We start from the raw sequence: 12,359 nt of genomic DNA on the forward strand, positions 1-12,359 counted from the left end.
TGCCTCCAATCCACCACTGCTCTCTCCGTAAAAACCATTAAACTTTCCCCCTCTCCTCTCACAGCTGGGCTAAACCGATCGTTAACGTCAGGCATGCAGGAGGTTAGTGGCGTGGCCTGTCTCCATGCGGTACATTTCTGTGAAGCTGTATCTTGGCATCTTGCCGTTTAGATCTACAATGTTTTGTACCACACTGTTGAACCTCCCAAAATACATCTTCCTATCTGGTAAAATCATAGAATCTCGCAGCGGTAGAGTTGCTGCCTCACAGCGCCGGACGCCAGAGTTCCATCCTGACTACGGGTGCTGTTTGTACGGAGTTTGCACGTTCTCCCTGTGACCTGCGTGGGTTTTCTCCGGGTGCTCCGGTTTCCTCCCACACTCCAAAGACGTGCGGGTTTGTAGGTTAATTGGCTTCGGGGAAAAATTGTCAATTGTCCCCAGTGTGTGTAGGATAGTGTTGGTGTGCGGGGTGATCGATGGTCAGCATGGACTCCGTGGGCTGAAGGGCCTGTTTCCATACTGTATCCTTCAATCAATTGATCAAAATAATACTGCGCACATTACAATTATCTTTTAAAAATGTTAACTGATTGTTTCACAAAAGATAAATATCACTCTAAAATCTCAGTCCCCAACACAAGTTTATTGCATTAAGAATGCATTCAATTCCTGAATTAACCTAATTCAGATTCAGATTCAGATTCAATTTTAATTGTCATTGTCAGTGTACAGTACAGAGACAACGAAATGCATTTAGCATCTCCCTTGAAGAGCGACATAGCAGACGATTTGAATAAATAATAATAAGTGTCCGGGGGGGGGTGGTGATTGGCATCACCGAGGTACTAAAACAAACCTTTGCTCACTTATGTTATAGAATAGAGGTTCTTTTCAGATCTTACACTGGACTTGCTCACAACATACAGAACATTAGCAATCTTGACTAGTACGGGTATCAGCGGTTTACTTTAGTTTAGTTTAGAGGCACAGCGCGGAAACAGGCCCTTCTGCCCACCGGGTCCGCGCCGACCAGCGATCCCCGCACATTAACACTATCCTACACCCACTAGGGACAATTTTTACATTTCCCAAGCCAATTAACCTACAAACCCGCACGTCTTTGGAGTGTGGGAGGAAACCGAAGATCTCGGACAAAATCCATGCAGGTCACGGGGAGAACATACAAACTCCGTACAGACAGCACCCGCAGTAAGGATCGAACCCGGGTCTCCGGCGCTGCATTCGCTGTAAGGCAGCAACTCTACCGTTGCGCCACCGAGACGACAGGAGAATGGGGTTCGGAGGGAGAGATAGATCAGCCAAGATTGAATGGTGGAGTAGACTTGATGGGCCGAATGGCCTAATTCTACTCCTATTCCTTAAGACCTTATGAACAATATGTTCTGCTTATTTTTCGAGCGGGTGGCGTAAAAACAAGTTGAACGGGGCAGCTGGCAAAGCGTTGTCAAAATAGGCGTGCACCAAAACCCTGAACAATGCTGTCGGTGTCCCTGTTCTGTCCCATATCCCAGAATATCGAAGAACTCAGAAGCCAGCATCGCTACTGAGATTTAACCCAGTTGCCAGAGAGTCCCTCCACCGCCACAGTCTATTTATTTTGCTTAGGGGCCATTAATATCCCAAAGAGGCCTTCAGCTAAGTACTTAGGAAGTGCAATTGAATAGCAAGCAGTCTCCAAATGACATCTCCATCAGGGACAGGGCAAATGTTAAATGGTCATTAATAAAACTGGCAGCAGACTGGATCAATGATTGAACATCCAGCAAAGCATGACAGCCCAGAGAGTAAAGCAGCTGCTTAATACACAGCCAGCTGCTTCACGCACAACTATTTATCTGTCATGTTAAACAGGCTTCAATATATGTGGTAGGGTACAACGAATTGCTCAGTTTAGATTCACAATCTGATTTTGGCAATCTAAATATTAAACTGCACATTTGGATCAGTTTCAGTCTTGTTGTGCACCTTCTATACTTGTCTACATAATACTGTAAGGAAGAAGGGGTGCCAAAAATTCATTCAATCCAGAGATTTGTACAACTACTGTATGATTAGGGGCGGCATGGTGGTGCAGCGGGTATATCCGCTGCCTCACAGTGGCAGAGAACCAGGTTCGATCCTGACCTCGGGTCCTGTCTTTGTGGAGTTTATTCCAGGTGCTCCAGTTTCCTCCCACATCCCAATGACGTGCGTGCGTGTGTGCGCCTTTTGTAGGTTAATTGGCCCTCTGTATAATTGCCCCTAGTGTGGATGAGAAAGTGGGATAACATGGAACTAGTGTGAACGGGTGATCGATGGACAGTGTGGACTCGGTGGGCCGAAGGGCCAGTTTACATGCCGTATACTGCAATTCAATTCAATTCAATGAACCTTCAGATTAAAAATGTTATTTTCAGCTCAGTCAGATATGAAATCCTGCACTCTCATATCCCTTTGCCGATTCACTCACATATCTTTCCAATACTATCATCAAAGTTATTATATTAAGCAGACTCATTTTGAATGAAAATATATCCTTGATTAGTACGGGTGTCAGTGGTTAAGGGGAGAAGGCAGGAGAATGGGGTTAGGAGGGAGAGATAGATCAGCCATGATTGAATGGCGGAGTAGACTAGATGGGCCTAATGGCCTAATTCTGCTCCTATCACTTATGACCTTATCCAGTTTATTTTTTCTCATAACCCAATCCGGAATGTCACCAATCCTTATCCTCCAGTGATGTTGCCTGTCCCGCTGAGTTACTCCAGCACTTTGTAGCTATCTCTGGAATAAACCAGCATCTGCAGCTCTTTGTTTCTACAAAAATAGAACAGTGAAGGGCCTGTCCCACACACACGACTTTTTCAGCAACTTGCCGGCACCCGTCATAGTCGCGGCAGGTCGCCGAAAATATTCACCATGTTGAAAATCCAGCGGTGACCAGAAAAAGGTACAACTCTTTGGGTGACTACTCACGACCATACAGGCATCACGTGTCGACATGTCGCCTGTATAGTCGTGAGTAGTCGCCCAAAGAGTCGTACCTTGTTCTGGTCGCCGCTGGATTTTCAACATGTTGAAGATTTTCGGCCACCTGCTGCGACTATGATGGGTGCGGCAAGTCACCAATAAAATCGCGAGCGTGGGACAGGTCCCTGACAGGCCCCAGTTTAAACTGCTTTCCCATTTGTTAAGCACGACTAATGACAGTGACGTTGCTATTTCTCGTCCTGTTTCATAAGTTGAATTGCCACATTGCTTTCACCAACCTACCGTTTTTTAACGATCAGCGTGACGCCGAGCATGATGATAATAAACATCAGGATGCCCGCGATGACGCCCGCCATCTTCACCGTGTTGTCCACCTGCTTTTCCGGCTCCACTGTGTTGGAGTTCTGCGTGGACGCACCTGAAATGAGAAATGTCACGGAATTAAAGAGACTTTGGAACTGAGTCTGATGCCGTCAAATTCATTGCAAAGAGTAATATTTCTGACTGGTCCTTCAGGTACATGGTGGACAATACACAATAGACAATAGGTGCAGGAGTAGGCCATTCGGCCCTTCGAGCCAGTACCGCCATTCAATGTGATCATGGCTGATCATCCCCAATCAGTAACCCGTTCCTGCCTTCTCCCCATATCACATGACTCCGCTATCTTTAAGAGCCCTATCTAGCTCTCTCTTGAAAGTATCCAGAGAACCAGCCTCCACCGCCCTCTGAGGCAGAGAATTCCCCAGGCTCACAACTTTCTGTGTGAAAAAGTGTTTCCTCGTTCTAAATGGCTTACCCCTTATTCTTAAACTGTGGCCCCTGGTTCTGGACTCAAATAAGATGAAATAAGAAGTCCTACAACTGTAGGCTGTGCACGCCATATGCAAGAATAGGAAGAATGATCCAGCTCCCAAAGAATGAGGAACAGTGATCAGGAAACGGCAAGACAAGGTGTCCCATACATTCCTCTACTACATTTGGGTGCACACAGCAGAGAAACCTTCTGGTGCTTTAAACCAACCAGCCAACAAACTAAATGTTTAAGAAGGAACTGCAATTACTGGAAAAATCAAAGGTAGACAAAAATGCTGGAGCAACTCAGCGGGTGATGCAGCATCTATGGAGCGATGGAATAGGTGACGTTTCAGGTCGAGACCCTTCTCAAACACCCTACTGTCTCTGCCTCTTCCCGACCACCACCACCCCCCACATATCTTCATAACACATGCACACTTAATTCTATAAAATACAATATATATTTAAAATCAATACATCCATTCTCATTTATAATAATTAGGCAAACTTATATCCATCATATGCTTATTAAAAGTCTTTGGTGCCTTCCCACACAGTGGGAAACTTTGGTTCTGCTGTGTGGGGATGTTTTGTGTTGAATTCTATAGTGTGTTGAGTCCTGTTTATTTTTATTGTATGGCTGTATGGGAATTCATTTCACTGTGCCATCTGGCACACGTGACAATTAAATTTATCTTGTATCTTGTATCTTGTATCTGATCTTGTACGTGTGTATATGTGTATATGTGTATATGTGTGTGTATATATCTCGCAAAAACACTATGCGGTAACGATAACATCTTTACATATTCCGATTGACATATTTCCCCTTGAGGCCGGGATCACCTTATCTGAACATCTTATGCTTTATTTCTCGACTTATTCTCGACTCACTACTGATTAAAAGTCTAAAAAAGTCAAAAGACTTTGAGATTAAAACCACCAGCTTCAACTGATGACGTCACAATGGCTAGGCCAGCAGTGATCATCTTCACTGAAGATTTCATCCTATATTTGACACGTTATTCGCGATTAGAGCTTTAAAAATGGCAACTTTCACAAGATTTTTACATATTCTTACTCACATTTTTCCCCTCTCGGCAGAGATCACTTTCACTGAACATTTTATGCTTTATTTCTTGACTTATAGCTGATTAAAAAAATCAAAATACCTTAAGTTCCAACCCAACCAGCTTCAACTGATGACGTCACAATGGCTCAACTTCCAGGGGTGTGTGAATTGCTATTGCAACACTCAGGGCAAGTACAATTGGAGTTTTATTTAAAGAGCACTGCTGAGGGAGGCAAGGGAAGTGCTGGAATCTTACGTCTGGGAACGGCTTGAGTTGAAGGACCACGGCTCCCGTTGGGGCTACGGGTTGGGAACGGGTGCGCTGGGGGAGTCTGCACTTGGTTTGTAAAATATAAATAAATGTAACTGTCTATGTTTATATGTACACCCCCATTTATATAAAAAGGTAGACACAAAAGCTGAAGAAACTCAGCGGGACAGGCAGCATCTCTGGAGAGAAGGAATGGGTGATGTTTGTGGTCAAGACCCTTCTGCTGCCTGACCTGCTGAGTTACTCCAGCATTTTGTGTCTATCTTCTTCGGTGTAAACCAGCGTCTGCAGTTCCTCCCTACACATTTCGCCCTCTACACAGATGCTGCCTGACCTGCTGACATCTTCCAGCGCTGCCAGCTTTTCTTGATGAATATCTGGCAGTCCATTTTACGTCTCATTTTAGCTTTGCACATTCAATATTCAAAGTCTAGTTGGAAATGACTGAAATCAGCTTTAAAAAAAAAAACCTCCATAGCATGTCTTCCAAAGTAGAAATTAGAATATTAATAAAAAAAGATTTGTTGGATTGTGACACAGGAATAAATGTAATAAAGTATTTGGTTCTGATTTCCACAAGAGGTGTGACTTTATATTAGAGATTTGGATGTGAAATTCGGACTGTATTTGCAACTGGCACTGAGGAGAATATACAGAGCTACGCAGCAGGGCTGCTAGATCCTAAAACTAATCCATAAAAGCATTTTGCTTCATCTTGCCATTTTTTTGGAGCTCTTGATAATGAATCAACAAAGGAAGTATATTTGCATGAACTGAACATTGATCTTCACGGGTGGACACGACATGCTGGAGTAACTCTGCGGGACAGGCAGCATCTCTGGAGAGAAGGAATGGGCGGCGTTTCGGGTCGAGACCCTTCTTCACACTGGTTAGGGTGAATTAAATGATGATATTCTGACTGAGCTTTTTCTTTGCATGAGCCATGAAAGAGCCTGACATTTAAATGGAAGCCGTGTACAGTATTAGACAAGAGCTTGCCATCAATGTTAACTCCAGGCAATTAAGGGTTAAAGAACTGTAACCTGGTCAGTTTAATGTCCCATTATTCTCATCAATGTTTAGTGAAAAAGCAAAGTGAACTCAATGGGTCAGGCAGCATCTGCGGAGGGAATGGATGGGAACGAGACTCTTCTTCCGACTTTGTAGATGGTGGCACAAAAAGTAATGGAGATCCAGCAAGAGGCCTGGAGAACCAAGAACCCACTCTACTGAGTGTGAAGGCCAAGGCAGAGGGAGATAGTCAATACCTGATGGAAGGCACACTTTGGAGATCTCCTCAAATAACACTCTGTTTTTGATACATGTCTAATGCATCCTCTGGGCAATAGACAATAGGGTGCAGGATTCGGCCATTCGGCCCTTCGAGCCAGCACTGCCATTCAATGTCTCTACAGATTGCTCCACTGAAGACGCATGTACATGCGGAGCCAAGCTCAACATCACAAGGAGGTCCTGCTGCAGTTGTACAGGGCCCTGGTGAGACCGCACCTGGAGTATTGTGTGCAGTTTTGGTCTCCTAGTTTGAGGAAGGACATTTCTTGCTATTGAGGGAGTGCAGCGTAGGTTTACAAGGTTAATTCCGGGGATGGCGGGACTGTCATATGATGAATTACTGGATCGACTCGGCTTGTATTCGCTGGAATTTAGAAGTTTGAATGGGGATCTTATGGAAACATATACAATTCATAAAGGATTGGACAGGCTAGATGCAGGAAAAATATTCCTGATATTAAACTGATACCAGGGGTCACAGTTTAAAAATAAGGGGTCAGCCATTTAGGACTGAGATGAGGAAGCACGTTTTCACCCAGTGAGTTGTGAATCTGTGGAATTCTCTGCCACAGAAGGCAGTGGAGGCCGATTCACTGGATGTTTTCAAGAGAGAGTTAAATTTAGCTCTTAGTGCTAATGGAATCAAGGAATATGGGGAGAAAGCAGGAACGGGGTACTGATTTTGGATGATCAGCCATGATCCCATTGAATGGCAGTGCTGGCTCGATGGGCTGAATGGCCTACTCCTGCACCTATTTTCTAAGTTTCTCTATGTTTAACCAAAGGAAACTCCTTCAAACCCATTGAGGATTTGATGTTATTACCCCGCATCAACGAGGCTAAGGTGGAGCCGTGATACTCTCCACCATTTTGTGGAAACTTGCTCCACAAGACGTTTTTAGATCTTTTACACAAAATTGCTTTTACATTAAAATTGCTTTTGTTCGCCGGTAAATCTAGGACGGATTATTTTTCCAGAGTATTTTAACACCTGTAGGTTTTGATATATGGGCGGAATTCTCCATTTGTTTGGGACTTATCCACAATTGCTTATATCATTAATTCATTGTCACACGGATGATGAGCCTATCTGTATGCAAATGGTTCTAACTATATTATTTTTGTGTTAATGAGAATCCAGTTGAACATTTGTAAGCAAATATATTATCAGTCAGGAAAACAAGGACTGAACTTCAAATAGGTTTGTTGGACGCAGAAAATCCAAACTTCCGTGCTGGAGCCAGGAGATGTAGGTGATCGAGGAGATCTTGTCTCCTGGTGCAAGGAGATGGAGTCTTCATCAAGCATGTCAATAGCACTGCTGAGTAGACTGCCAAGCAATATTTTTACTGAATAAATATCATGTAATGGAGAAACACGGTGAGCAGGCCCTCGAGACCTTCCTGGTGGGGGATGAAGGTGTCAAGGGACTGGATGCAACGAGACCTGGGTGTCACAGTACACCAGTCATTGAAAGTAGGCATGCAGGTGCAGCAGGCTGTGAAGAAAGCAAATGGTATGTTAGCATTCATAACAAAGGGATTTGAGTATAGGGGCAGGGAGGTTCTACTGCAGTTGTACAGGGTCTTGGTGAGCTTAAGCTTAAAGGCCATGTTTTTTTTTGCAGAGGGTGGTGGGTGCCTGGAACATGCTACCATTAGTGGTGGCGGAGGCAGATACTATAGTGGTGGCAAAGAGGCTTTTAGATCGGCACGTGGATTTACAGGGAATGGAGGGATATGGTTCACATGCAGGTAGAGGAGACCAGTTCAACTTGGCATCACGTTCCACGGAAGGACATTGTGGGCTGAAGGACCTGTTCCACACTGGGCAATATTGAGAAAAAATCCAACTTAGGGGGAAGAACATTTGATAAAAGCAGTGTTTAAGAAAGAACTACAGATGCTGGAAAAATCGAAGGTGGACAAAAATGCTGGAGGAACTCAGCAGGTGAGGCAGCATCTATGGAGAGAAGGAATAGGCGACGTTTCGGGTTGAGACCCTTCTTCAGACTGATCAGACCGTTTGACTCAAATTTCCTCTGCTGTTCAACACAACCATGGCTGACATTGTCATTGCCTTCAGTCTAATTCACTCGTCCGTTTCCGATCATTATTCGTTCCCCTGCCGTTCAAAACTCTCTCTCAGATGTTGATGACACCCTCAGTAAGTGAGTGTTCGTGCTTTTCTGGGGCAAGGGGAGTCCAAAAATCCATAACACTTTGTCGGGAGAAAATCTTCATCTTGCCATTTGGAGAAAATCAAATGTTAAAGGCATTGTAAATGAAACTATCTTCTCTACTAAACGAGAGTCGTTTCAATGTAGTAAAGAGATGAGCGTTTTTGCAAGGTATCAGCTTTCCCATTCGCCAAATATCCATCCAGCAAAGATTTGCGTCGTAATCTATGCAGAATAGATTTAAATAATGAAAGAAGCTATTTGCGGTGTTTTTAAAAGCCTGAGCTTTGAAAATGTCATGACATTTGAAATCGTTGACAAGTCTTGGGATAACTGCTTCAATATATTGAGAGGTGAAAATGTATCAACATCATCGTAGAAAATTAGCTGATGGTATCATAAATTTCAAATGGAACATGGAGACAGCCAAATATTGCTATCTTCCCAATTTCAATAAAACATGATCTGAAATGCTTGACTATTGTTGCAGCCAGGTAAACCAATCTAATCATATCCACTAATAGACAAGCCAGAGGCATGGTGACTGACACATAGATTCATTATTTGACATTTACTGCAGGTAACAGCACAAAATAACTGGAATCATTTTCATTACAACGGCCCTTCACCCTCTTAATTCCGACTGATAAGGATTCCAGTCCATCCATGCAGAAAGGAAGACTTATTGTCAGGGACTGGGAGTAATACCAATGCATCACGCACTTCGTTTTACTGCAATAGGTCTCACACAATGATCTTTGTGTGAGAAAAGTGAAGAGATGAAATGCCTCTAATGCAAAGCCTTTCGAAGATTTCTTTGCAAAAGAGAGGGAATATTGATTTTTGATCATCCAAACTCAGATTGCGTGATCCTCCTCCGTTGTCTTTGTAAACTGTAGATGTCGAGAGTATTTGGAGCAGTCCCCAAAATACTTCTCATTGGCGGTTTGAAAAGAGAATAAGAAGAATAGATAAAGTTGCATTTGAAAACCAGAGTTTAAGAAGGAACAGCAGATGCTGGAAAACTGAAGACAGACCAAAATGCTGGGGAAACTCAGTGGGTGAGGCAGCATCTATGGAGCAAAGGAAATAGGCGACATTTCGGGTTGGAAAACCAGAGGTATGGGTTTAGTTCAGATGAATCTTTGTGATTGTGCAGTGGTATGGATCGCTAATGTGCCTTTTTGAATGAAGCAGTCCTGTGCACATGAATAGTATGACCAGCCTGAACTCCTGGCCTTTGCTGTAGCTTCCACATACACTACGAACATGTGAAGAAGGGTCTGGACTCGAAACATCACCCATTCCTTCTCTCCAGAGATGCTGCCTGTCCCCCTGAGTTGCTCCAGCATTTTGTGTCTATCTTATATGTTTTTCTTGTAGTGGAGCAGGTTATATTTCTTTCTAGATTTCAATGTCTGTCTCTATTGCCTTCTCGTTGTTTTTTATCTCTATGCGTTTCTTTCTGAGTGACAAGACTTTTACTTTAGATTTTAGAGAATCAGCGCGGCGGCATGCCCTTCAGCCCACCGTGCCTGCGCTGGCCAGTGACTACCCTGTACACTAACACTACTCCACACACAAGGGTACAATTTCACAATTTACACAATCCATTTAACCTACAAACATGCACGTCTTCAGAGTGTGGGAGGAAACCGGAGCACCTGATGGAAACCCACATGGTCACGGGGAGAACATACAAACTCCATACAGACTACACCCGTAGTCATGATCGAACCCGGGTCTCTGGCGCTGTGAGGCAGCAACTCTACCCGCTGCGCCACCGTGCCGAATGGTTACGGGATTACGCTGGTTCCTAGTTAAGCAATCTCGTCTTTAAATCTTTCTGCGTCTTAATCTTGTGGTTTTCTCTGGTCCAATAATCCTGCAATTCTCAAATTCTTCCCTCAGGGACCATCTCCAAACACAATCATTATTCTTGTCGAAATCATAAAATGACTCTAGGAAAAATGCCCAAAGCTTCTAGGATCTATCTCCTTGGCTGTTACGTGGGTCAGATTCAAATTTTAGTTTGGTGATATTTTAATAGCGTTTTGGAACATTTTTGCTTCATTAACTGAGCAACCAAAGTGGAAACTCTCAGAACATAGAACAGCACAGGAACAGGCCCTTCAGCCCACAATGTCTGTGCTGGGCAAGATGCCAAGACAAACTCTGATTTGCTCGTGCATAATCCATGTCCCTACATATCCATGTGCCAATCCAACAGTATCTTCAACTCCACTATTGTATCTGCTTCCACCACGGCCCCCAGCAGTGTGTTCCAGGGACCCACCCTCAGTGTAAATAAAACATGTCCCAAGAATCTCCTTAAAATTGTTCACAGAACGTTCCTACTGTAGTCAGACCGGCGTTCCAGAATAGTTTTATGCTGTAGCTAATTAGAGATGGATATCTACCTGCAGAATAATTTAGCCTCGTGTATTTTCATTTGATATCTTTTCAGAACATCAGCAGTAGGTTTGAAAGAATCACAGCCTATTGCAAGTGTTAAGGAGACATCCCCTGCACTAAACAAGTTCTAAATCACAGGATTTCTGCATCAAGCCTGGACACTTAAACAATAGTTATTGGAAAGATATTGTCAAGCTTGAAAGGGTTCAGAGAAGATTTACGATGATGTTGCCAGGACTAGAGGGTGTGAGCTACAGGGAGCGGTTGAGTAGGCTGGGTCTCTATTCCTTGGAGCACAGGAGGATGTGGAGTGATCTTATAGAGGTGTACAAAATCATGAGAGGAATAGATCGGGTAGTCACTTGCCCAGAGTAGGGGAATCGAGGACCAGAGGACATAGGTTCAAGGTGAAGGGGAAAAGATTTAATAGGAATCTGAGGGGTAACTTTTTCACACAAAGGGTGGTGGGTGTATGGAACAAGCTGCTAGAGGAGGTAGTTGAGGCTGGGACTATCCCAGCGTTTAAGAAAGTTAGACAGGTACATGGATGGAACAGGTTTGGGAGGGATATGGACCAAACGCAGGCAGATGGGACTAGTGTAGCTGGGACATGTTGGCCGGTGTGGACAAGTTGGGCCGAAGGGTCTGTTTCCACACTGTATCACTCTATGACTCTAATAGCAATGGCACCCACTTCATTTCTGGGAGTTGTTATTGAGAGAGGACATTGATCTACTCGTTGCCAAGTGTGTACTTGCACTCAGCTGTAACTGAGTGTGGCTATTATCTCGGCAAAATAAGGCAACAACCTAGACATGGATCGCAAGCAAATAGCTGCTTCCACACAGACATTGAATGACTCAACTTCCTTTTAGCCCAGCACAAAGTAATATTATTTTTTGTATTTTTTCTTAAAAGATAGCAATTTAATAGAACACTCTCAAAGCTCGAGAGATAATGGGGTACTCCACATTCAACGATCAAACCCTGCACAGGTGACAAATCCTTCCTGGTTGCGAGAAGTTCTCATTAATATGAACATCAAGTAAATTATTCTGAGTGATAAGGTGACCAGATTCAATATTTTTAACTGCCCCAAGCCAGCATGATGCTGGTTGAGACATATAAGATTATTAAGGGTTTGGGCATGCTCGAGGCAGGAAACATGTTCCCGATGTTGGGGGAGTCTAGAACCAGGGGCCACAGTTTAAGAATAAGGAGTAAGCCATTTAGAATGGAGACGAGGATATGCTGAGAGTGGTGAGTCTGTGGAATTCTCTGCCTCAGAGGGCGGTGGAGGCAGGTTCTCTGGATACTTTCAAGAGAGAGCTAGATAA

At 43.8% G+C, this 12,359-nt stretch overlaps 1 protein-coding gene across 5 annotated transcripts in view; it reads right to left on the minus strand.

Moving 5' to 3' along the window:
- ptprt (protein tyrosine phosphatase receptor type T) overlaps positions 1-12,359 on the minus strand; it is a 540,461-nt gene that overhangs the window by 110,539 nt on the left and 417,563 nt on the right. For all 5 annotated transcript variants that reach the window (XM_055652682.1, XM_055652681.1, XM_055652684.1 and 2 more), the window contains one exon: positions 3,277-3,412. In XM_055652682.1, coding sequence (XP_055508657.1) covers positions 3,277-3,412 — 136 coding nt within the window. The remainder of the gene's footprint in view (positions 1-3,276; positions 3,413-12,359) is intronic.

The sequence above is a fragment of the Leucoraja erinacea genome, chromosome 21 (genome assembly GCF_028641065.1).
Source record: "Leucoraja erinacea ecotype New England chromosome 21, Leri_hhj_1, whole genome shotgun sequence".
NCBI classification, from domain to species: Eukaryota; Metazoa; Chordata; class Chondrichthyes; order Rajiformes; family Rajidae; genus Leucoraja; species Leucoraja erinaceus.